This window comes from Excalfactoria chinensis, chromosome 16 (assembly GCF_039878825.1).
Source record: "Excalfactoria chinensis isolate bCotChi1 chromosome 16, bCotChi1.hap2, whole genome shotgun sequence".
NCBI lineage: Eukaryota > Metazoa > Chordata > Aves > Galliformes > Phasianidae > Excalfactoria > Excalfactoria chinensis.
In genome coordinates, this window is record NC_092840.1 from 11,592,100 (window position 1) to 11,618,473 (window position 26,374).

The following is a 26,374-nucleotide window of genomic DNA, read 5'->3' on the forward strand; positions in this document are numbered from 1 at the left end:
AGGGAGTTAGATTCTCTTGTATTTTCTGCCTTTAAAAATTCTCTTCAATTCCTCTTCAGGTTCTGCTAACTTTCATCCCACTGCTATATCTGACAGGACATCCTGTAGCAGGGGACACCATTTTCTTTACATACTATAAAATATTTGCCTTTCAAATTATGAAATACCTCCTTCCTCTTCTACTGTGGCATGTATACGTGGGAGTTCCTCAGCGTCATCATATTAGCCATGGCTAAATCATCACAGAATCACAGAACTGTAGGGGTTGGAAGGGACCTCTAGAGATCATCGAGTCCAACCCCCCGTCCAAAGCAGGTTCCCTACAGCACGTTGCGCAGGTAGACATCCAGGCAGGTCTTGAGTATCTCCAGAGAAGGAGACTCCACCACCTGCCTGGCATCCTGTTCCGGTGCTCAATCATATTAGAACGGCTAAAGCCGTGGGCAAATCATCTGGTAACATTCTAAGAGGAGAATGACGAGGAGCTGTGCCAAAGAAAACAGTGTGAGCGGTCTTGTTCCAATGAGTCTCCCTCTTTCCAGGGATACTAGGACCCAGCAGAAGGTGTCGCTCGAGCAGCAGTCAGGCAGTGACTTCAGCCAGGACTTGCCCTCCCTCTTTGGATTTATATATACCAGATTGCTTGGCTTTGCTTTGAACTCAGGCAGGGAATTGGGCAATTCCCTCCTCAAGATGAAGCTAGGGTAGAAATAAGAAAAAATGTAAACAAAATTAATCCAGGACAGTGATAACCTGAGGACTGGGGAGGGAGGATTTATTCATTTTCTTGACAATAGCCACAGAGAAGGGAAATGGTCTCCTGCCTCCCCTCAGGGACCTGAATTGAATTCTCAGAGCTGCCAATCAGATCAAGAATTTAACAGCTTTCATTCTGTGGGGAGGCTCTCTGAAGCCAGCAGGTCAGCATCTGGATGCTGCCCGAAGCCTACACAAGCAAAGCAGCCAGAATCAGGAATGTGCCCGGCATGCCATGCAGTGGGAGATGTTAGAAATGTACAAAGAAACAGATTCTCACAAAGCTGGAGAACCAGAGAATCCTGAATTATTTCACAGACCAGAAATCATCGGCATTTGGACACACAGTTTTGCTGTAAACCCCACTTTGAGAAATCCAGACCCTGACTCGCTCCTGATGATTGGCAACTAACTGGTTTTATTTCTTCTGCTTTTGTTAAATGCTCAGCAAGAAAAATCATGGTGCAAAGAATACCAGCCCCTGCTTTGTTCTTTCCTGGGACATTTACTGTACTGACATTTTTTATGCTGCTTAAAGCATGGTACAACCTATGTAAGATGACATATTCTAAAATCCTGGAAAGACTGGGAACCATCATTTAGTGCTAGGGAATATCCTCAGAAATGGGTGAGCCAAAGACAGGATCTTCCACTACAAACACTGGAACTAGTCCCAAACTGCAGAATTCCAAAAGAAAATTAGCTACCGAGATCTGCCAAACCCGGCACACAGTGAGTTACACAAAGGTATCACTGGCATTGCCCCATCTTTCCAGCGCACTATTACTCATCCAGAATACAAGAGGACTTCATACTCCATTTAATAAACAAGAATTTTTAGTTACTGCCAGAGAAACATCACAGTAGTACTAGTAAAGACACTGACATTATGCTTAGTATATTGCATGTTTACCTATATTAAGTCCAAATTATTTTGATATTATCTGTGAGAGGGTGGATAGCACCCATTAGAAACTGAGCACCTTTCTTTTTAAGGAGAGGGTGTTTCTATATAGAAAAGAACAGCTGATGGGAAGAAGTACCAAGACTTCATTAAGAGCACCAAGCAAAAGTTTATGCAAATGAGTGATGGAAAGAAGGCTTTATTTTAGTGCAACTCGCAGATCTATCCAAACTGAGAACTCCATATTATTGTTATTCAGTCATTTATGGTCCTATTTCCACTTCAGTTTCCATAGTAACCTGTTGTCCTAAATCTGCAGTACTTATGGCCTTTTAGTGTCATGGGCTCTTTTTTACAGCTCTAATTACACCATCATCCACAAGGAGAAATGGCTAGGATGCTCTTCCCACCACAGAAACATTCAGGAAGTGCTACTCTGTAGACAGAGGGAATATAAAACCCAACCATAAACCTTCAGACATCATCCTTTTTGAACATGTCACAGATGTATGTTTTATTGTTTGGGTTCTGAAGTAGGCCACGGCAAAAATAAGTGTGGAATTTGCAGAGGGGAAAATAAGCTTAAGGTTTAGGTTAGCTTTTTCCTTCCCTTTTTCTAATCTGTAGTAAAGAACAAGTAAATATGACTGAAAAAAAATAAAAAAATAGTTGTAAACTGACTACTTGATTTTACATGGATTTAAATATACATAAGCTTGAACAGGGCTGTCAAGCCGTATGGCCCAGAAACACCTCCCACTGCCAAAGGAATGAAACTCGTGAGCCTGTTTGTTCATTTTCATTCAGCCTTCAGGTCTGCATGAATTTTCTTCTGAGCACACAAGGGGTTAAGGTTCCCACCTATGTGTTCCAGATAGACTCAATAAGACTTTTTCGGTGTGCTAATACAAAACACACAGAGACCTTTGTCTTCCTACATGCTGGTAAAATGCCTGCTATGCTACGCAGATTATTACTGTTATTATTATTTCTGGCATGGTCACTCCTAGCTGTGGTGCTTCAAAGCGAGGATATTAAAAACATAAAGGCAGGCAGTCCTTTGGAAACAAGGAATTGGAACAGCAACATCAAGAACTTTTATAGTACCCCTTACTGAAACATCTGGGGGAAGTATCATCTAAAGGTTAGTGAAGATAGCTAGAAGGCCAAGACACCTACATTCTGTTTCTAGGTCTATCACTGACTGAACATAACCTCGAGGAAGTACCTTAAAAATTACATAAAAGCAGCACCTACCATATTTTGATTTTTTATAATAGGCGAAGAAGTTTTCTAAGATTTACTGAAACTTTCTTTTATAAGCAATAATAAAAGACTTGCCTACACACAGAGACCCCTCTACTACCACTCCAGTAGTTTTTTTCTTCTCTTTAATTAATAATTAAAGAGGGAAGCCCAGCTCAACGCAGCAATTACAATTCGAAAAGTGGGAACTAACTTAGTAGAAAAGGTTGAGTAGTAACCCAGACATGACCCCAATCTAGAATAAACCTGGAAGGGGTCATCAACTCTTTTAAATTCCTTACTATATGCAATATAAAATCACCTCTTGATGACGCAAAACATGACAGTATTGCACAGGCTATTCAAGAAAAATTAATTACCTTGGTGCGCTACATACGTATTGCTGCAACAGAGCAGAGTGTGTGAGCACATTTACACCAACTGTACAGTTAATTTCAGGAATGGGGATATGGCAGAAAAGGGAAGGAAATGCAGAATTGTTGTGTATCATCTTTTATAAGGTATGTTATTAGGTGATCTATGCAGCAAGTGTCCCTCAGAGATGGGTCATGAGAAATTCATGAGGCACGTGATTTTGACCACACAGTGCTTTTCTGTGTCTTGTTTCCAGCTCCGTCGTTTGCCAGCTTCTAGAGAGTTTTCCAGTCCTCAATCAGCTGCCTTAGATAAAGATACTATCTACTGTACATGTGCAACTAGACTGAGGCACTTGTACTCTTGGGAGAGAGTAATCAAACCAGATCTATCACAGAATGATCTGTGTTGCAATTTGCCCACTTGTAAAATGTTATAGCTGGGAGACACACAGAGGATAGGACTTGCATCAGCCAAGGACTGCGTGCTAAGCTTGAACTTTCTTGCTGGGAATTATATACTGACAAGGAGATACTACCACACAACAAACAGCTAGAGCCTTATCATTTGACAGGGAGTTTCTCTGCAGCCTAGGTACTCAGCTCTGATCTAGAAGGTGCTAGGAGAATGCTTATCCCTTTAAACACCTTCACTAACTGCTGCACTTAGGAAGACAATAATTAGCACAACTGGCCGATTCAACCTTAAATAATAAACAATGCACTTATTAACCCAGTCACAGCATAATAACCATCACAAACAAGGTGTGTGGAGCAACTTGATATGGTGGAGGGAAACAGACGCTTGACAGCCCTGCTACTCCCCAGTGTGCTGATGTGGTACCAGTACAGGCTGCAGGTGACTTCTAGCAGCAGGATCCTTCCCACAGTGGGGGATGGCGCTCCACTGTCACCTGAGCTGATGTTAGCCCGCACCCAGCCTCCTTCTGCCCAGTTGCAGAGCAAGAGAATAGCTTCCCTTTCCCCAGGGTTTTGCCTGGAAGGGACCGGTGCTTTTAATAGTGCTTTTAAGCACTATGTATCAACCCCCCAGCAGTCACACACATGCACCCCTTCCCCAGCCTTCTCCTTCCTTAAGAGTCTCAGGTGGGATTCACTCACTTGCATTTGCTGCTGCTTAATTCAGTCAGGCTGGTAAATAATTCAGCAGTCACTCAGCCAACAAACCAGGGTTTCTGACAGTGGAGAAATGACAGAAGCACCTTTGCTAAATACATACATACACACACATATATGTACTTTCATTATTGCTATTATCATTTGACCCCTCTTTTTGGTGCCTCTTTTCTACCAGAGTAAAACACGACCACAGAGACAGGCGAGAAGCTGAAGAAAACGATTTCTCCAGCAAAAGGTCACTTAATGAACAGGGCCCAGTACACAAATTGGTAGAACAATACAGCATATGAAATAAAACTCGGTACATGACAAAAACCTTGCGACAAAGTATAGGTGCTTTTATTGCATTCTCTAGATTAAATATATTCAGAAGTCTCTTTTAAAACACACAAAAGGAAAAAATACATTCTTTATGTACATATGAAATACCACATAGCAGAGACCACGTACAGTGCAAAGTATGAACATAGCTACACATGATATCACCACTGTGGACAATTATCAGGGACTTTTTTGAACAATTCAACATTACTGCTTCCAAAGAGAAATGCCCCTCACTCCCATGTTATTTTGTGGGATCATGCAGGGAAGTTTCTTTCTTTTTTAAAAGGTATTATAGAAATCCTTGCATTGCATGAAAAATTATCGAACTCTACAACTTTACCGCTTTCAAACATTCATGATTAGAGCACAATTTATTTATTTATTTTTTAATCATGATTGCAGCCCAACTCCAAAAATCCAGAGGAAAAAAAATAAATAGAACCTGGTAAAGAGAAAGTAATCAAATAGACTTATTGTTGCAGTGTCCAGGAAACAGGTACCCACACGCACACACAAAAGGTGGAAGATAGCAAGGTGTGACTGAACATCTCTTATTTATTACAAGTCTGGAGCAAGGACATTGGGTTGCTTGTGTCACTTCAGCAGTGAATCTTTAGAGTCACTCAGTATGGGATGTCATTCTGGTAGTACTGAATCATATCATAGGTCCTACTCCTAGAGAAGAAAAGCAAAGCCAGAGGTAAATGATAGTTAAAGAAAAACCAAAACACTGCAACCACTGTCACAAAAAAACAAACAGAAAAAAAAACCATCAAGAATCCACAGAAATAAAATGTGGGTGAAGCACAAAAACTGTGTTTTTGCTGCACTCAGTTTTGCCAGTGTTCACCTTTCCTTTAACTATAGAGATAGAGAGAAGACATACATAAATGCCAAACCTGTTGCTGAGGAAACAATTCTGGATGATCTTGATAATGAAAGTTGCAGCCTCCCGTTCAGTCATGTTGGGGCTGAATCTGTGTCTATATAGGAAAAACAACAACACCATAAACAAACAAAAACAGGACTACAAATTAGTGAGGTTTCTTTTGAGCATGACACAAATGTGTTTCTGCAAAAGCTCAGCAGAGAAAGCTCAGCCCATGTTGAATTCACTTGCCGCAAGTATGTATTTCCTTCAAGACAACCTTGTATGTAATAGTAGTATTTTAAAAGCACTTGTCTTTATTCTTACAGTGGAGACCGAGGCTGCAAACTTTTGACCAGCTGAGTGGTAACAGCAGATCTCTCTTTCTAGACAGCTGTTGCTTGTAAAATACCTCAGTACCTAGCAATGACTGTGAGTTCCAGCCCATTATACTTCATGAATTTGTGTTTATTTTTAGGAAAATGTAGGAATTTATATGCAAGAAATACTGATTGCAGAGCTATTCTGGAGGCATTAGCCTGAAGGGCTATTTAAAATATGTAATATACGTTTGTATAAACTTTTCACATTACAACGCAGTCCCTGTTCAGTACTGCATTATCTGTCAAACAAATTTTAAGTTGCTGCTCCTCCAATTCCAACATTACTTCAGATAGAACACATTAGCACTCATTAAAGCAGATCTTTCCCTTACAGTCTCGCTTTTGCAGCGCTAAGAACTTTAAGACAGAACATGTACTCACACAGTCACTTAATAGGTTGAACCTAATCATATGAAAAGGCCTCTCAAAATCCTGCTTTCTGAGATATCTCTAAAAAAAACTTAACATTTTTATAACACTAAGAAATGTAAGATATTTGAGTAGCATGACAACAACACTCGCTGCAGAAACTGTGACAACAAACATGCTACAAGGAGCAAGCATTATGAACTTTTTCCAGTTCATATACACACTGACTTACTTTAATAGCTTGATTGTCTGCCCTCGGAAACATGGCAGCCCTGTATCCAGCATTAATGTAACCAGTGAGACTACAGCATCCATGTAAGGCCTAGAACAAAAAAAGAGGACAAAAAGGTTACAACAGCTTTAGTCAGTAAAGCAGACAGGTTGAGAAAACTAAAGCTGGATTTCGCTTTTTTCTGTAATTAAAACATGTAATCCTCTCATATCTGTTGGCAGATCTACATCATTGCTTGTGATCTCTTACTTTAATTAAAGTTCATTCCTTTATGTTGGACTATCACAGATTCAGAATGCTGCAAGAGGAGGAGCCCTCAAGGAAGATTATATAAAGCAATTCTTTGGGAAATAATACTACTTCGGCAATGGAAAGGTTGATCGGTGCATCAAAAGAGTGCAGAGGGCTGAAACCAGTGATACTACAGTAACAGATTATCTTCTAATTCCTAATTACTCTACTACAAAATTATCTGCTACATCAGCCCAGCTTCCCTTGTTCCTCCTCTCTTCCCCCTCAGAGGAAGCTCCCACTAATCTATTACTACTCCGCTACTCGGGTGACATTTCTGGCTTGACACAAAACTCCCTAGATTGCATCACTTCAAGGAAGCAAATAGTGCTCAACTCCAAGACAGTTCCTGCTGGGGCTACTTACTGAGGAAACTAATTCTGTAAGATAACATCAAAAATATTTCACACGCATGACGATAGAACAATCCCTTATCTGGGCTCTGTCATACTGTCCTCCTAACCACACACATCATTCACTTCACATCCATTTACTGCTCATTCTCCATGTTAAAAGCAAAACCTGTGATGCCAAGTGTGAGCCCATGCCAGAGCAGCCACAAGAACTTGTGGCCCACAAGCACTCATGCTGGACCCTCAGCTCCTCGTCATCTTTCTCCTCCTTGCCCTCTTGTCTGCTTGGTGTAAAGCATAGTAAAGTTACAGATCTCTAACATTACCGGCTGGTAATCATAGCTGAAAAGCACAGCCACAAAACCTCTAATATTTTATGGGGGAAACAGTAGCGCTTGTTCCACATAATTAACTCTAGCTCAAATGGTGATTAATATGATTGTCCCAGTTGGGAAAGCAAGGTTATGATTCTCCTGTAGCTTCTTGTTGCAAAGTTTTAATTAACAGCATGCTAGATTGAAGAAAGGAGATGATCACAATTATAAATTGAATATAATACACATTCTTCTCAAATGTCCTAAGATCAGGAAAAAAACACAAAGTTAGGCTGCAAAATTCAAGTGTTATGTTGTTTCGTGCACTAGTTGGACAGACTCAGACCCTCTACAGACCACTGTTTATTATTATTTAACATTCCATCTGGATTTTGTGTGCAAGCACTTCCACTTCTGAGCAGTTAATGCTTTACCTGACTGCCAGATAGCCTCTGACACACATCTCCATAAACCATTTGAACGGAGTTGCTTCCATTTTTCCTCCCATTATCATCACCATCTCATCAGTCAGCTTAATGTCGGGCTCCCAGCCCAGATTACCACCAGGTGAGCTCTCAAACATGAATCCAAAATCTGCACACAAAAGATAAGCAGCTTCAGACATTCTGGTGGTTAGTTGTGCACTGTCAAAACTGACAGAAGAAAGGAGAGTTGATTTCACATCATCTTAACTATTTTCCTACTAGTATTTCAATGCCAAATGGAAAAAAGCTTTGATAAAGTGTAGAAACACCAACAAAAGAATTGTTTAACACTAAACAATACTCAAGGATGATGACATCAGATAAAGTTAGGCTAGAACATCTGCACAGTTCTAGAAAAGCAAAGCTAAAGCAGAAGTTACAGCCTTATGCAATTATATGAATTTACTCATCAAATTTAGTTCACACCCATGCAGTAAAAAAAGGAACTCGAGTATGTATTTATACATCCATACATATTTATATACACTTGTATACATATGTATTCATAGGTATGTATAAATATACATGCATAATCCACGCGTGTTTTAACTCCTGAAGCTGGTAAAACCTTGTAAAACTGAAGTTATGCAGAAGCAGCTACAACAAATATACATACAATACTAAAATGGCAGGAAAAATGTCCCACGTATATTTAAAAGTTGAAATCTGATTAATCTCGAATTGAAATTCTATTAGCAGTATTTTACAACAGAAGGAAAAGATGACTATGACTGACCAATGTGAATGATGTGTCCCTTTTTGTCCAGCATGATGTTGCCATTATGCCTGTCTTTAATTTGGAGCAGAAAAAGGAGAAGACTATATGCAGCCATACTGCGGATGAAATTATAGCGAGCCTGTACAAGCAAGAAGTCAAAGCAAATAAGAACACAATAACTCACTTATCCCAGAAGCAGATACAATTGAACATTCTTTTTCCTCCATCCATGATTAGTTTGAATCTATGTTCAATAATATTCTCCACATATCTACAGCTGCAGCAATTTCTCTAGCTAGCTTACTCATAGCTAAAAATGAATTATCTACATCAGAAGCCAGGTACAGCATTACAGTAGTAATTCATTAATTATTTGTCATTATTTCCTATGGCTAGAACATTACTCGGTTGAAATTGTACTATGTCTGCAAACTGATATTTTACCTTCTGGAACGCAAGAGTAGACTCATCTCCGTATTGCCTTGTAAAATAATCATACATCCCAAAGTCTGTCTGCCTGCCCAGCTGGTCACGGGACGTACAGTCAGGAATGCATTCAATAACACCACACTGAAAGGGAAGAAGAGAAACAGGTCTGTACAGCACACTCCCAACTCTGTGTGGCTCTTGGCAGTCACAGAGGTCTCCCAAGAGATATGGGAAAGTCTACACATCACCAAATACAGAAGTTCTAGTATGTTCATTAAAAAAACCTGTATCTAATGTTTGAGAATTTCCATTCAACATAAGACACAATCAATTTGTGACTTTCCAGAGACTTGCACAACATTGTCCCAAAAAAATCAAGCAACATACATGAATAACTACAAGAAGCAAGATTTCAGAGCCAAAAGCTTTGGAAAAGAAGGAAGAAGGAGAGGAAAAACTGTGTTAGTAGCACTCCAAGTATTTGGCATAAGTGATGTACACAATATTTCTCTGCAGAAATGTTAACTTATGTGTACAGAAAGTTTTTTTTAATTCTTTTTTTTTTTTTTTTTAAATTAGGAACTACTTTCTACAGCTGTAGAGTTAACTGCTCACTTACCCCAGGTGCTGTGGCCACCACTCTGTAAGGAAACACAAAAAGATCCAAGCCTACCAGCTGAAATATGTTCTTGAAGAGATCAATGATTTGTAAAGCTAACATGTCCTGTTATGTAAGAAAAAAAGTTCACAAGCATTACAGGGGTTATGGACCACAAGTCAGATGACAAAAATTCTCTGAAGAACTCTGAAGTGAACATAAGTTTCCCCAGAAGGCTGTGCATATACTGTGGCTCTGGGGAAAATCATGAAAAGAAAAGATAAAGGATGCTCGAGTGGGTAGCAAACAAAACCAAAGGTTTAAATGCCAACAACCTTTGATTAAGAGGGATACTAATGACTTCAGAGATAATAGCTAGCATTCTCCTTTAATCAAAAACAACCAAGCTTCTCTGTACAAGATAGTACAAGGTATCACCTTGGAAATTACTCTGACATTACCAATTGTTCAATTGAAAAATAAACTCTAAAAAAGATTTTTACGTCATGGCATTACATGAACTGTCTTGTAAGAATGACATTTGTATCCAAGTCAAATTTTCCAGAAGAGTATAACACAGTTCTCTCCCCTAATCCATACCTAGCAGGGATTCTCAAAATTCCAAAGAAAAAACATTTCCAAGCTAAAATTACTTCCTTCTTTTATATAGTCACCTACAAATTTCTTTTATATAACTGCAAAGCGTAGTAGCTTTGTACCTGTCTGCAGTCATCACCCACTTTAAAGATAGCCGCTTGCCAACAGATTTTCTTACTGTCCACTCCTTCTTCTGCACTTTCGTCTATGGAATCAGAACGACATCGCAGACCTGCACGAAGAGTAAAAAGCAAAACCCAGATGCACACTTCAGTTAGTGTTTTCATACCTTGACAAACTCCCTACACTCAAAACTACATTTCACACTGAAGTACCACTATAAAAATTTCTGCTTTGCAAGATGAATTCCATAAGGCAGTTTCCTTTCTGCATGAGAATTGGAACATATACATCAAAAATCATCTTCATTATTTACCTGATAAATGCCCAAATTAGATTAAGCTAGTCACTTAGATTATCCTGCAAAAGACCACGGAAAGACAATTTACATGTTAGTCTAAAGCAACTGTTCTCATTTTTTCAGGGTACTTCTGTGGCAGGGACTTGAAAAGAGAAGAAAAACAGAAAAAAACACAACTTAAGTTTTCAAAAATTTTCATTTTTGAGCTGAACCATTGCAAATTAAGTTCAGTATGGAAGTATTTCTTTACTGCAGCAGCCCTGGTCACTAAAAGCAGGCAATTTTAAAGAAAGTGCTGACTCTTACTTAATAGCATCAATGATTAAAACCCATTTACTAACCTTCTTTTTCGAGCTCACTAACTCCACATCGTTTTACTTTAAATTTGGCCAGGTAGGGTGCTTTTGCTGCACTACATTGTAATAAATAAAAAGATGAGTGCAAGTTAGCCAAACAAGGATTTATAGAGAAACTAAATATCATGAATTAAATTAATGGAAGAATACAAGAGCACACTACCTCTGCATAGGGGTTCCTGATTTGTAATCAATGTCCAGAACAATCGCTTCAGGATTGCTGGGCAAGTAGCAGCCTGCAAAATGGAGCAGAGAACAAAGAAAAGATTTATTGGCCAGTATGACAATGACACTTGGAGAACATTTGTTCTTAGCGTCTACAACTTCAGTACACTCTTTTGAATTAAATGAATGTTAGGGATAAACTGGAAGATATAGTCTGTATGTCAGTGTCATGAAGGATGCAGTACCCTTCCCACTGGTCAATGATTGCCAGAAATTAATAGAATACAGTTTTGAACTAATACTGCAGAATCTTTACCACAGAAATGTACAGATAGGACTTCTCTTACAACAGTTTCTAGTATCGTGTAGCAGCATATTCCAGAGCACCTTTAGCAAAGGAAAAAATGGTAGAACTGAAACCTAACAGACAGAGGTCAAAGTGCATTTGAAAATGAAGATTCAGATGGGGAAAATACGTCTAAAATATGTCTATGTGCGTGTGTGTGTATACATAAATAAATAAAAGCACCTTGAAATAGTCATGTTTCAAGGGCATGTCTGAAGCAAGAAAAAGGATAACGGAAGCAACTGGACATGTTTTACTCTAGAGATAAATTCTTTTAGATGTTTAACCTCTTTCAATAAAAGGTGGTCCAAAAGAAAACAGTCTACTTTCCCTCACCAGATATACTTCGCTGTTTTTACCTGTGTTATCTAATTTGACAGTAAGCACTTTGGGAAAAGCTTTGGTGCACCATATAGAAATAAACAGCTGGTGAAAATATTCAAATTGCTTCATGAGAAACAGTCCAACTGTAAGAACAGCCACCTTGTCACCAGCACCAGAACTGTGAGCAGCCACTTGCCAGACATTTAGCCTTTGCTTACAGAAAATTTTGCACTGACACTGAACGCAAAAAGACCACTACAATGATGAAATCGCTTCTTACCAGGCTGCACCTTCACCTCAGACAGAGCACTCAAACAAGCTTTTTTTCTTTCATCTCCTTTAGGAAATGGCCTAGAAAGATTAAGAATATTTTATATAACTGTATTCCATATACCATTGTGTGTACTACCCTGGTGTTCCGTTTCAAATTTACACAATGACAAAGATGTCTTAATGCACTGCTGTCTTACTGAAGTCTTTGCAGATATAACACTGATTGGATGTATAAGTAGATGTCAAAACTAAACAGCATAAGAGCAGTGAATAAAATATGAAGATACTTCCTTGCAGAGAAATTTGCACGTAAAGTATGCTTTTGTCAACAGTGCTATAGTTATGCAAATATAATTCTCCTTTGTGGAACTTAAACCAGAATAAGAATAAGAATACTGCTTTGGAGGTGGTATAAGCTAACTGAAAAAGGACAAGCCAGTAAAATACCTATGCAATTACACGCCTAATTTGTTCACATACTTAGCATGACTGCAGGTGTCAACTGGATAATTGGTAACATGGTTAACAATTAGTACATGCAATTACCCAATTTACACAGGCACTTGTGTTAACCATCTACTGAAGTCAGTCATGCAAATGCACACATTTGGCGTAGCACCATGTAACTGAAAGTTATTACTTATGCTCTAATTTTAAGCAGTACAGTAGATTACTGAAGGAGCAAGATAGATAATACTTATAGTAATGAAACCATCATAGGTTATACATTTACACATTTATGCCATCTACAAAGCAAATGGCATCTCCTCTGTGTTCTCTTTACATAGGAAATACATAAAAATGTGTCTGTTTTTTTAAGTACCTGAATTGAAAAATGCAATGTTAGCAAATACAGCTATTAACAGTTGCTTATTATGATTTCATGCTACTAAAAAGTGTTTTGATTTCATCCTAAATATCAAGTTATTCATGCCCTAGAGCACTCTTTTAACTCATCCTACTGGATGAAAATATTTTGACGTGCACGTTGAAGACACGTAGTATTTGATAAGCGTCCTTTAACCTGATGCCTTTACACTCCTGGTTTGCAAAGCTTCATTTTAAAGGAGGTATGTTCTAAGAAATATATATTTTATGACTCAAATATTTTCACACACCTGACAATGTTCTGAAAATACGCAGTAAAATTGCACGTGCAGATTTTAGAGCTTGTGTGCTAGGCTGCTGCCATCCACTGGCAAGATTTATAAAAGTTAAATAGAGTATCTTGCAGTGAGAATCCCTGTGAGCAAGTCTTTCACTTTTAAAGATCAAAAATCTGCTTACTCTGAAAGTGGATCTTTCTCTGAAACCACAATTTAGGTACAAAGGGAAAACACTTATGTATGAGAAAAGAACAATTATTTGTATTTCACCACATAATGAGATCTCCTTGTGAAAAGTGTCATGCAGCTTTAGCAGAAGGTAAGTTACTTACTGGTACTTCTGGTGTTTTTGTTGATTGGTTTTTTTCATGTTTTATTTTTATTTATTTAGAAGCCCATGCAAAATGTGGATGTTACAATATCAGCCAACCCGCCATACCTAAATGGAGGCGTACTGCTTTTTCTGAACCAAACTTTCCAGATTAACAATTTAGGTGACAACTAGACTGATTGAATTTCAACATACATAGGACCAGTTCCGATTACATTTGGGAGCACTCTTCTATGGCACTTCATTTCACTATTACTAACCACAATGTATTTATAAAATCAAATTAAATCTGAAATTTATAATCATCTGCTTCCACAGTATGAAGTAACAGCTGATTAAGACAGAAGAAGTACTAATTTCAAGCATGGAGATTAGGCCAGGTAGAAATTATCTTTAAGAGTCAAAGTAAAGTGAGATCTTTCACCCTACTATGTAAGTTACACTTACAAAAGGAAAAATTAATTTCTTATCAAATGAGTAATTAATTCTTTTTCCCTAAAGACACTTGAAGACTAAAAGCAGCTTAGCTTGTTAACTATGACACTGGTAATTTCCAGAACTGCACCCCCAAAAAAGCATAATTTCTGTAGTGTAACACTTACTTGATAATGGCTGAAACATTAGTGATTTTATTAAAGAAGTCAAATTCCCTCTGGTAGAATTCCTTGGCTGGGCCAGATAACGAGCCAGTTATCTCCTCTACTAGCTGCTCCAGAAGTTCCCCAATGTCAGCTGCACATGAAAAAGAAAACACCTGTGTTAGAAGCTTATTTCAGAAAGCTGAGTGATACATGTGATGGGTACAAAACAGTAGTGATGCAAACATTGCTGCATCTCTTTTGTCAGGTAGAGTACTTCAATAGAATATTCCCTATCTCCACAAACTAAAGAAGTTTCCAGCTAAAAGGACTCCCTCCTTCCAGGAGAAAGCAAGGAGATTAAGCCTAAACTGAGGAAAGAAAGGAGCTAAAGTATACTATATTTCAAAGAACTCACGATCTTTTTGGTGTCCTTCTTCATCCAGGTAGATATTAGTTTTCATGTTCCAGATGAATTGGTGTGCCAAGAGCTGGGATTTAGCAGCTGCCCACAAGATGTATTCTCTAACGTAACCCATCTGCAGTCATAGTCAGTCCAAAAAGAAAAGATCATTACAACTCAAGCAGATTCAATGTTACTCCTACTAACTGTGATTCTTAAAAGTAAAAAATATTTAACAGATGGAAAGGCCTCCACTGCAATCTCACTCATGTTGCTAAAAGGCCCTTGAGGAATGATGGCGTACTCTAAAAGGTAAGGAATTGACCTAACCTGTTTTAGCTTTGTTACTGACATATTTCATCACTAACTTTGCACATCTGTGGCATTTTCTCTATGTTCTACACAGTTTTCAAATCTCCTTAAAATCTTGGGAGCTCACAGTACGTGCGCAAACCAGAGGAAAGGCAGTGGAGACACTGGTATTGTCCAGCATCACTAAATGCTCCTGTAATATCAGAAATGCATATGCTGTCTTATAGACTGCACATTTCGGTGTAAAGAACTAAGTGCTTGCACAGTTCCACAGAAATTTTCTAGGGAATAAGAACAAACTTAGAAAGGAAGTTGAAGTGTACAAACAAATTCTCCTCATCCCAGGGACAGCATAAAAGAGGTGCATCCAAAGCAAGGCCAGCCTGTAGAGGCATTCGTCTTTTATGTATTAGATATACCATAATAAAAAGCAGCACTATTTTAAGCCTAAATTTTGTCTGTTTGGCAGTTTTAAGTCTAAAAGCTGTTTTCAAAGTTTGCTTGGTTCATGTGCAGATGTTTCATATCCTCACCTTATCATACCGCAGTGCCTGCACAATCTGTGGAATGTAGAATAAAATGGCATCCTAAAAAAGATGTGAGAGTTTTCATTGTTATTGTTTTAGTACTTAAGAGGAGAAGACAGGTCACATGCACAGTGAAAAGCTTCCTTCAGTTACGTGATAGAATAAAATTGCAAATACCACCCCCTCTTTATTTTAAACTGTATATATGCCCTCTCCTTAAATACAAGCATTTTTCTGCCTTGTCCAACTTCAAGAATATTAACAATAATGTATCTTATAGTCCACATACAAATCTGACTAGTATTAAAAGTTCTCTGCTGAAAGGTGAATTTGGTACTATTTGAGGGTAACGATGAAGAACTCAAGTTGGTGAGATTTATGACAAAACAATTGCCAAGTACACAAGCCAGTATATTGTTGGACAATCAACTTTAAGTCTTTATCCCAAACTATTCACGTCCTCCAACAAGGTGTGCCCATTTTGCATAAGAGTCTTTCCACAGTACTAAAATGAAGCCTGTGGCCACAATGACTATGGTGACAACTGTACCAAAACTCATCTTACCGGAGGAAAAGACCGCAGGACTTTAACTCCATACTGAGCTGTTAGAGGATGAGGTGGATACATGCTCGAAAAATAGGAAAGGCCAGTTGGTGGATCCGTTGGTGCCCAACACAGAACATGACTGAGCTCAGGTGCATCAGCATCAATTGTATGCCAGGTAACCAGGTACTGAAAAAACAGGTCAGACTGCATTAGAAACTTACAGCACCCAGTAATACCTAGGAAATGTGTATCAGATGGTAATGCTGTAATCTAGCTTACTTAAGCAGGGCAAAAAAATATAAACGCTATATTTTATTTTACAAAACCTTGGCTATTTTATCTTCTTTGGAAATCTAACTATTGGAATCATTCCATCTCCTAGATCACTACATGAAGTTAAGGAGTCAAATTACTAAAAGCACAGTAGAGGAGTATGGGGAAAAATAAGAAAAGATGAGTAAAAAAAAGGTGCAGTTTTCTTGTCTATTTTAGAAGCGATGTGCAGAATGCTTTACTGCAGATGAGCATAACAAGCCTATTCCATTTTAAGAGGCTTGGCATCTCAAGAGGACAGGTTGAGCTTAAAATAACTTCAATAGCAGCACTCACCCTGACTTGGTCCTGTGGTCTTTCTATGCATTATGCAAAAAGAACAGAAATAGCACGTGTACTGCAAGTTACGAGCTCTGAGATATTTCGTGTATAGTGAGAGCACATCTGGGAGCAAGCACTAACTTGCCACCTACTTTTATTCCTGTGATTTTTGCCTCAGTATCTTATTTCCACAACTTTTGTCATTCTCTCCTACAGAAATATGCTTAGCATTAGAACATACACTGTGCTAAGTCTGTATTTTCCAGTATTGCTGAACTAAATAGCCATTTTGGGTCCCTGTATATAAATATTCACTAATACCTTTATTGCTTCAGGAACATCACTAACAGCTCCTGGGTCCAACCGAACCAGACGAGTTACTTCTGTTCCAATAGCTTCAGTGTTCTTAAATCTACATGCAACCAGGAATACAATAATCTTATCATAAAAACTTTGAAAGCCTTTTTTGCTTACACCAAGATGAAAACAGCAAAGGGCAGGAAAGTAAATGCTTAATAAACAAATAGCCCAACCATCAAACAATGCACACCGAGGGAACAATATGCAGTCAAAAAGAGGATTCAGGTTCAGTAACAACTGGTCCTCATCCACTGCTTTTGTACTAATGGCCCATTATTGAATTATGGGCTGAAATATAATGTCTGGGATTTTACAGAAACCTTCACACAAACGACCACTGTTTCACAAAAACTATCCCTGTTGTAAGGAGGAGAGAATTTCCTTTCCCTTTCAAAGCCAACTATGCTAATTCTCCTAGCATACTTTTAAAAGTACAAGCCAATATATAGCTAGAACAATTCATTCAAAGATACCTTTAGAACTGTTTGAATGCTATGCCTGCTAATGATTTAAACACTATTAAAAAATGAACATAATTTCTGCTGAACAAAACACTGTCTTCATGTTAGCATCAAATGGATGGAAGGGATGGAAATCAGACTCCAGTAGATAATGAGCCAAGTTAATATATTTTTAAGTAATCCACTTCTTTTTATGTGAAAGGTCTCAATCACCTATTGAAGTATGCAAGGAGGCTGTAAGCAGGAGCAAGTACCATCAATACTTCTTGTGCCTGTACTCATTCAACTTCTAAGAAAGGCAGCAGGAATTACATCAGCTTTTTCTTTTGAAATTTCTCACCTGGTAGGCAGCTGTACAGCAAGGTGAGGAGAAATGCTCCAAGCTAGATTCACATTATCCTTCCATTGCTTCTCACTAAGACTGATATACTTCGATCTCCAGTTTGCAACACTACTCTCCCCAGTTTGATCCAACTCTAATTCAGGGGAGGAGAGTGGATTGTACCATGTAATTAAGCGTTCTATCTCAGTAGCCTGAGGGAAACAAGGAGAAAAAAAAAAACACATTCTCTGGAAGTAAAAATATTCACACTTCACTCTCTCATGGTACTTAGTCAATACATCATGCAGAAACAACTGTCTTTGAAACTCATACTGTTTCCCTACAAACTCACCAGTAATGAGAGCAATAATGTCCTTCGCTTCATGTAGTACTTGTGTAGCTGTGTACCTCTGTTAGTCTTCTTAGACATTCCTCAAATAAAGGTTAAAAAGGTTTTCAGTGTTTTTTTATTCAGTATGTTAAAGTCTGTTTTTAAACTGTCCATACCTGGCAACTTCTGCATTTAAGAGCTGAATCACCATAGGACAATTGTATATTTACAAATTACATTTGAATGATCTCAGAAAGTCAGCAATGCAGAGACTCATTGTGCATGCTACAAGTGGCACAGTTTGGGTTTGCTGTTGTTGCTGTTGTTTTTTACCCCTCCACAATCTGGCAATGATAATCAAATACCTGCCAGGAAAACGTGAGCCTAATGTTGAATTGACTGAATGCAACATCAGCATACAAAATATACTGCAAAGTTGGGTATAATTAGCTGGTTACAATTGAAAAGATACCTGATTTTTTAGATATCGTTGACATGCCACTGGACAGAGGGTAGGTATTTATCCACCCTTGTGTAGCCTGCTGCCGAGACCCAACATTGATATCCAGGTTGCTCCTGGTGTCTTGATTATCTAATAACAGAACAAAGATCTGATTAAAAAAATGTAATCAAATTTTTTTTAAAAAAATGGGCTTTTGAAACTTCAGATGAAGGATCTCACCAGGCGGCACAAGTTGGCTTGCTGTGAGATACTTTTTGTCTGAAAACATCGCTGTCCAAAACTTGATCAATATGCTGATATCCTCACGAAGCCTCTTTTCTCCCTGCGTAGGGAACTTCGATGGGCAACTCAAGAAAATCATACAAATAATGTTGAATGTATTAAAAATAAAAAAGCAAACAAACAAACAAACAAAAAAAATCTTTTTTTTCCCCTCCTTTTGACCACAGTCTAAAAGAGATGAGACCAAACATTATAGTGTATTTTATTCTTATTTCTTCATTCTGTCTGCCTGAAGCTTTCCATTATAATTGAAAATTAAAGTGGTAGCCTGTCGGCATCTTGGATTCATTTGAAATTTAATGTTATGATTTAATATTAGGATTTCCTTATATTGTCAGACACTCCCATTACTACATTATTTTCTGCTGCGTTCACATCAAACATGGGAATCAAATTCAGTGTGGTTGTACTCTCAAAATTATTTTTGAAAACAGTATTTCAGCCACATGTTCTGTAATATCAATTCTTTACGTCTTACATCTAGATACAGTAGTGAGAACTGAATGAACTCCAAAAAAAAAAAAAAGAAAAGGAAAAAAGAACTGCAACATTCCTGAAGATAACACATTATAAACCGCATATAAAAAAATAAAAATAGAAAAAAAAAAAATCAAAATTCTATCTAAAAGTCATCAGGAAATTTTATGAACTACGAAGAATCACAGACCAAAGAAAAGCCTTTGTTTGAACGGACAAAAAAAAAAAAGGAAAGGAAATTAAATCGCTAGAGAAAGACGGTGTGTGCTTTAAACTGCTATAGAAGGTTTAGGAAATGTTACATGCACACTTTTAATGAGTAGTAGCAAATGAGACAATACCTGAAATAATCAAAGGCAGTTGAATAAATCTTCTCTCTCAACACATTTCGAATAGTTGCATTTGGAACCACATCAGCATGCAGCAAAGATAGCCCCAGTGTCAGCAACCTAATACGTTTAAGAGAATGTAAACCTTGATGTTCCCAAAACACTGACTAATGCAACACCATACAAACCATACTTAGAGCAATACTACAGCTACAATTCCATTCAACTTGTTGAAAAGTGCCTGTTTCAGAGCTCTTGGAACATTCTTTTATCAGTCTCTTCCTAAAGCTGTGATGACTGAACCATAGAAAGCTGAAGTCTTCAAGTCACAGAAGAGAAACTAACTGATAGAGCAGAATTATTGCTAGCTGATATACAGAATTGACTCATGATCTGAATGATTCAATATATAAAATTATTAAGTTTACTGAAGCACCAGAACTGACTTTCAAAGTAAAGTTAGATACCTGTACTTTGAAAACACAGCTTCAATTCTGCATAATTCCAGGCTTTTAAAAGAATTTCCATCACTTGAAGGCAAGGACAAAATAAACACTTGACATTTAGTTATTTTGTCCCACATCTCATAACCATGCTACTGCCACCGAGGAAAAGAAACTCTGCTCACTTGAAACGGGGTCCAATTGCTGCCACATGCCGATTTAAACTGCCCTTTGCCCCTCCAATGTTCAAGGAAAGAGATCGCTGGAGCAGGCTGGAGAATATCTCTATTTGGTCAGAACTGCAGTACTTGGCTATTTCAAATCTCTGCACCAGAAACTGAGAAAGAAACAGACACGCTATGCATCCTTCAATTTTATTTTCAATCTCAGAATCAAACAAACTGATTCTCTTCTGTTTCAGACACTTTCATAATAATCACACTCCTGTAAAAAAAAGCATGTATCTGAGCTTTAAGACAGAGGGACTACCATCATGACTCCACTATCTTTCCAAATCACGAGAACAAACACTACAGAATGGCTTAATCACAGCACCATTCCATCATCATCATAGGGGGGACATTCCAAAAACACACACCTCTATCCAGATGTAATGTGGGGTGACTTCTGGCGGACAAGGCCTTGGTTGGCTTTCCTCTGAGGCTGCTAATGGATCTGCTTCTTTCTGCTCAGCAGAAAACAGGCCAACTTTCTGCTCCACTGTCATTTGCCAGGCTCCTGCCATTTCCCGCATGAACTACAAAAGCAAGATTATAGGATTTCCTGTTTCAAGAGCATCTTCTTGTATGGAAAGCACAATATTTCTCCGCAAGGTGCACAATGGGGGGGGGGAAAAAAAAAAAAAAGACTCCTTCAGAAGTTCTGTCAATAACAGAAATACCAAGGGCAACAGCAGACAAGTGCTGGATTTTGTTGAGGATGCTGAACTATCAATATCATGTGGTGCTGTCCTTTCTTTGCTAAAAGTAACTACATCCTGCTACAGGATTATCTCTTTTACAAGCCTATTTTTTATGCAAGGGAATAACGCCAAATACCAGAGGCATTAAATGGCAAGCAGAGATATTACTGACTGCTTTAAAATATCTCTCTATAAATTGCAGTAGTTCAGGATCTAATTCATGAGAGGCACAGGTACCTCAAGGAGCAAAGTAAGTTGTACAGATGAGATCCTAACAGCCTTCCTTTGCTTTATCATCCCTGATGCTAAGAAGGATCTATTTCCCACAGTCCACATAGTTGATGGTGTTCAGACTTCCAACAGTACATAAAGAGAAACTTCCTGGCAGGTTAATGTGATGAACAATGCATTTACTATTCTTATTTTACATGGGTTTACAACAGCTGTGAATCTCTCCACATATTCTTCTTTCCCTTTCCTCTTGCATGGACAGAGAAAGTATACTTAAACAGCTTCCTACCGGCACTTCTATTCCATCCTTGGCAGCAAGCAGCCACTCCCAGCAAGCAATAGCTGTTTCCATACCATGTTCGTTGAACATTTGCAAAGGTCCCCAGCACAGATGATGAAGTAGTTGAGGATCACAATCTGAAAGCAAACATCCAAACAGATTTCTACAGCAGAATAAATAAACACATAATTAGCATAAAAACAGCTAATAAACAGGTTCTAGTTTAAGAACATTTTCCCAAATGCAAACCTTACTGAAATAACTTCAAACACAGTTTTGCCTCAAGTTGATGCATACAGTTAGTATGCAGATAGCTTCTGTGTTTACTACACATGGCACTCACATCCAGAATGCAGAATTCAATTTGGTTTTCATTACCTTTGCTGCTTATTAATAGTGCAGTCAACTTAAACATGGCCTGCGTGTAGAGTTCAGTCTGGCCTGATTCAAGAGCACTGTTCAGCTCTTTGACCATCAGTTTATTCAGGTCAGAAGCTCGTCCTGTAGCATTTGAGAACTGAATCATTCCAGAAACCTGAAAAATATAATGAGGCTTTAAATGAAGAATAATATTTCTAGGAGTCTAGTTTGGTACTGGTCATGTCCTGAGTAAGGAAATCAGTACAAACAGATCTCTTTTATTTGCATTTTGCTAGTGCACCTAAGCTTTGCCTGTAATTTAAGAACTTCAAACAAGATCAACAGCAAAAGAGCTGCTTAACAGCCTAGGAAAATTATACTCTTCTGTCCTTAAGGAATTTAACTTTAGAGTCCACGCTAGAAAGAACATAAAGTCACAGAATAATTTAGGTTGGAAACATCAATGCCCCAACACCAGACCTGGTGAACACTCCACACATTGTGTAAAAGTGTGTACTTACCTCCCCTGCATAGCGGTTGCGCAAATTAAGAGAAGCCATGAAGTTGGAATAGTCCTTCTTCACACAAGTAGGTCTTTCAGTTAGCTGGGTTGCCTATGATCAAAGCATATACAGCTATTTATATAGTTCACATCTAATCACTTATCTTCTTTCCTTTTACACCTTTACATTTTATGCTTAGTTTCCTTTGTGCTTATAATCAGAATAGTATCAGGACTATAAGGTACAAAAGAACCAGAACTGATAAACATGAAAAAAGCAACATGTGCATTAGTTTCACATGTACAGTTTAAATTTTTTTCAAAATTTACACAAGTACACTTTTTGAAAGATAAAAAGCATGAAAGAAGTAATGAAGTTCTATAATCTGTCCATCTTCTGCTACTCGATCCTTAGATTTTTTTTTTTTTCCCCATACATGTAGACAGGCCCTAATCAAAACAAGTAGTGTGAACATAAAGGAGGCTTTTCTATTATTTCCTTTGCAGTTTTAAATTTCCTCCAGTATGGCTGGAAGATACTCTGGGATACTTGAGATGGAAAGAAATAAGACATCTGAGTAATTTTCATATGTTATGACAAATACAATTTAGAGGCTCTATATTATCTGGCTAAACTTCATGTTATAAAATTAATATGACAGCTACACAAACAAGCAAATACTCACGCCCAAAGTGGTGTTCTGTCTGTTGTAGCCAGCAAAGTGAAGAACACTTTCTGTAGCCATAGCCAGTCCTGTATGCTGGGACAAACCTGATACCCAGTTCTGATGTTTGTTGAGGTACTCCTGATGCACCAAAAAACATTTGTTGGAAAACTACTATGCTTTTTCAAAACAAGGCAGCTCACAGGCAATCACTGTATAACTGCAGAAAATGTAATTACAGATGTATGTGAGGACAAGTAGAGACTGACTACCTCTTGTGCTGACTACCCAAGCAAAAAAAAAATTAAAAAAAAAAAAAAAAAAGCCTCATCCTACATTTGCAAATAGAATACTTGTTTCATTTTGTAAAATGATTATGTGAACAAGGTAAAACTTCAAATCTGAGATTCTTTTAAAATAGAACCACTCATCACAAAAGGCCTTACAAAACGAAGTCCTTTGCATCAGCCTTGAGCCTTCCCAGAAATTCTGTTTTCACCTCTAGGTAGACAGAATATTAGTCTAATCTGGACTACACATCTGCTACTTAGCGAAGAACTTAATTTAGGTTAACAAAAACAGAAGACCACTGTACTGCAGTGAGACTTCTTGTTTACATAAAGTGTTGTATTTATTAATACATCACAGAAAGTTTTTGCTAAATAATTGGTAGGTTTTTTGTCTTTTTTTCTGAACCCTGCCATATGCAAGCACCTACTACATTCATGCTGAAATTAAGATCTACAGTTTACCATAGATTCATATATAATGTTTTTTTTTTCTTTAATTGAAAAATAAACAGCAAGAATGGAAAAAAAAACATGCTCCCAAGAAAAAAGATTTACAACCTAACTACCCATTTCAGTCCAGCTTTTATTTTAAGCTACCTATAACTAAACTTTGATAGGCAGAGAATTATAACAAATTTTTATTTCTGAATTAAGTCTGGGATGATCTACTGTTTACAAACCTGTCACGTTAAAGATATTCAGGTTTATATCAAAGCAACAATTCTAGTTCTTCTCTGGCAATAAAATAAGGGAAATTTTAGTGAGACAAAATTTAAAATGAAGCTTGAACAGTACAAGAAAGTAAAAAACAACACAACCTAATTCTAATTTTGAAGATCTACAATGATCAAATTCTTCCACAGAAACAGGCTCATTACCTGTAGATGAGATTTTGTAACAGAAGGAGCCCACTTCATTGCCTCTTGCAGAATCATCCCACAGCGTGCTGCAAAGTCTTTGACTATACTCTAGAATAACAAAGCAGCAACAACAACAAACATCAATGAATTACAGAATATTGAACAAGTAGCACTGATGTTAACGGTGTAATAAGTAACATCGGTAGTATAATGTGTCAGATAGTAATAGAGAACTTTACCTACAGAAGTACTGTCCTTTTAGAATAGCTCAGAGTAAGTCACGTCTGATACAAAGAATATCAAGCACCATTTGGGACTACCTACCTCTCTGGCTTCATGTGTGTCAGGGACAGTTATTCTATAAGGAGCATCAGGAATGTCATAGTATGGTTGATCCTTGTGAATATCCTAATCAAAAACAATAACCAGGGTTACAATAATCAAAACAAACAAAAAGAAACATGCATCTTGTATTCCTGATAACACCATTATAAAAGAAACTTACTGCACTAAGAGACAGTGATAACGTCTGCAAAATGTCAAGCATAGTCTTCAGCACAGTTCCGCTCCACAGCAAGTGGGGAAATCTAGAGCAAGACAGGATTGGAAGGAAATTATTTTATTAAGAAATGATGCACCTCAAAGAGTGCTAGGTAAACTCATACTCTACAGAAATCACAAAGTTTGCCTTGGCTCACAACAGGCTGGCTCAATTCATGCTTGAAAGCTCTCTGAAAAGCAAGCTAAGTAAAGCTATTCCACCAAAGGAGACGTTGCAGTTATTTCATGGGCACTTTGTTCTGCTCCATTCATGGGAATGCTAGGCAGACAGAGACAATTTAAGCACGGATTCCAGAGACTGGATTTAAAATGTTGTTATCTGTTTTTTAGAAGGTGATGTTTCAGCAGAAGTATCAGCCACTGTTTTCCTTAGTTGCATGAGTATTCATAAAGCAGTCAATGTGAAAAGAACAGTGGGGTAAAATCTATACTCACTTGTCTACGAGACCAGATAAGTACTTGTCTGCAACTCTCCTGATCCTCTTGTGAATGTGGTTAAAATTCACCAGTAAGAACTGAGCATGTCGCTCCAGCTCTTCTTCATTCTCTTTGGTTTTTGGCTGAAACACATGACAAAGAAGTATAAAGCCAAACACATTCTCTTAAAATGAATAAGAACTTCTACATCAACTTCAAAGTTTACATGCTGTGTTACATACTTTATCAGCCATCATTGTCAGGAAAGCTTCAAACACCTTATCAGCAACGGCTATCACACACTGCATCATTCCTGAAGAATTGAGAGATGTTACAGATTTGATAAGAACCGAGTTTTCTTAGTGCATAACGGTTAAAAATCACTTAAGTTTACCAAGACAGCATTGAACCAAGCTGTTTCAAAACAAAGTATTTGGCAAGAATAAAACAACAAGCAATCTAATGAATGAGATTCAGTTTTTGATTTTTTTTTTAATTGCTAGATTTGGTTTAATTTTGCGTGCCTGTAGATAACTTCCATGCATCTCAACTTGGTAAACTTACCAGATTTGTCTTTTTGAATTGCTTTATCCTCAAAATAGCAAAACATGACTTGGAAGCGATCTTGATCAGTTGAACGCAGTACCCTAAGAGAGTAATAGTTTTGCATGTTTTTTTTTCCCCTCTTTTATTCAAACAACTTCAACGCAAATCGATGTACTCAAACCACATGTTACATACAACATAAGCACAGTAATGATTCATTTCATAGTAACATTAAGTTTCTAATAAGTGTGATACTTTTATTCATTTCTACATTCAACTAAACGGATCCAAATGTTATGGGGATAAAAAAGTCTGTCATCAAGAGAAAAAATTTAACACCTTAGAAACCTGATGATAATGCACTTATAAAATCATCACAAACAAACAAATCCAAAAAACATACAATCTTTGACATTTCTGTAGGTTTTGTCTGCACTCTCCATCAGGAGAGGGGTGGCCAGAAGGGATAGGAAGGTGATTGTCCCTCTCTACTCCACTCTTGTGAGGCCCCATCTGGAGTATTGTGTCCAGGTACAGAGCCCTCAGTACAAGAAAGAGAGCTGTTGGAAAGGGTCCAGAGGAGGGCCACAAAGATGATCAGGGGGCTGG

At 37.8% G+C, this 26,374-nt stretch overlaps 1 protein-coding gene across 2 annotated transcripts in view; it reads right to left on the bottom strand.

The window, feature by feature from the left end:
• Window positions 1–4,736: 4,736 nt before the first annotated feature.
• PI4KA (phosphatidylinositol 4-kinase alpha) overlaps window positions 4,737–26,374 on the bottom strand; it is a 50,596-nt gene continuing 28,958 nt past the window's right edge. For both annotated transcript variants that reach the window (XM_072350759.1, XM_072350758.1), the window contains exons 23-55: window positions 25,784–25,866; window positions 25,462–25,532; window positions 25,238–25,362; window positions 24,747–24,828; window positions 24,566–24,649; window positions 24,260–24,349; window positions 23,113–23,232; window positions 22,446–22,538; window positions 21,943–22,099; window positions 21,574–21,701; window positions 20,730–20,888; window positions 20,317–20,468; window positions 19,701–19,808; window positions 18,820–18,947; window positions 18,610–18,729; window positions 18,159–18,238; window positions 17,825–18,018; window positions 16,985–17,075; window positions 16,088–16,255; window positions 15,529–15,582; window positions 14,699–14,819; window positions 14,305–14,434; window positions 12,273–12,343; window positions 11,321–11,393; window positions 11,143–11,213; window positions 10,503–10,612; window positions 9,805–9,909; window positions 9,201–9,326; window positions 8,775–8,895; window positions 7,988–8,147; window positions 6,596–6,685; window positions 5,643–5,726; window positions 4,737–5,418 (exon numbers count right to left, since the gene is read on the bottom strand). In XM_072350759.1, the coding sequence (XP_072206860.1) occupies window positions 5,367–5,418; window positions 5,643–5,726; window positions 6,596–6,685; window positions 7,988–8,147; window positions 8,775–8,895; window positions 9,201–9,326; window positions 9,805–9,909; window positions 10,503–10,612; window positions 11,143–11,213; window positions 11,321–11,393; window positions 12,273–12,343; window positions 14,305–14,434; window positions 14,699–14,819; window positions 15,529–15,582; window positions 16,088–16,255; window positions 16,985–17,075; window positions 17,825–18,018; window positions 18,159–18,238; window positions 18,610–18,729; window positions 18,820–18,947; window positions 19,701–19,808; window positions 20,317–20,468; window positions 20,730–20,888; window positions 21,574–21,701; window positions 21,943–22,099; window positions 22,446–22,538; window positions 23,113–23,232; window positions 24,260–24,349; window positions 24,566–24,649; window positions 24,747–24,828; window positions 25,238–25,362; window positions 25,462–25,532; window positions 25,784–25,866 (3,601 nt within the window). In that variant the 3' untranslated portion in view covers window positions 4,737–5,366. The remainder of the gene's footprint in view (window positions 5,419–5,642; window positions 5,727–6,595; window positions 6,686–7,987; window positions 8,148–8,774; window positions 8,896–9,200; window positions 9,327–9,804; window positions 9,910–10,502; window positions 10,613–11,142; window positions 11,214–11,320; window positions 11,394–12,272; window positions 12,344–14,304; window positions 14,435–14,698; window positions 14,820–15,528; window positions 15,583–16,087; window positions 16,256–16,984; window positions 17,076–17,824; window positions 18,019–18,158; window positions 18,239–18,609; window positions 18,730–18,819; window positions 18,948–19,700; window positions 19,809–20,316; window positions 20,469–20,729; window positions 20,889–21,573; window positions 21,702–21,942; window positions 22,100–22,445; window positions 22,539–23,112; window positions 23,233–24,259; window positions 24,350–24,565; window positions 24,650–24,746; window positions 24,829–25,237; window positions 25,363–25,461; window positions 25,533–25,783; window positions 25,867–26,374) is intronic.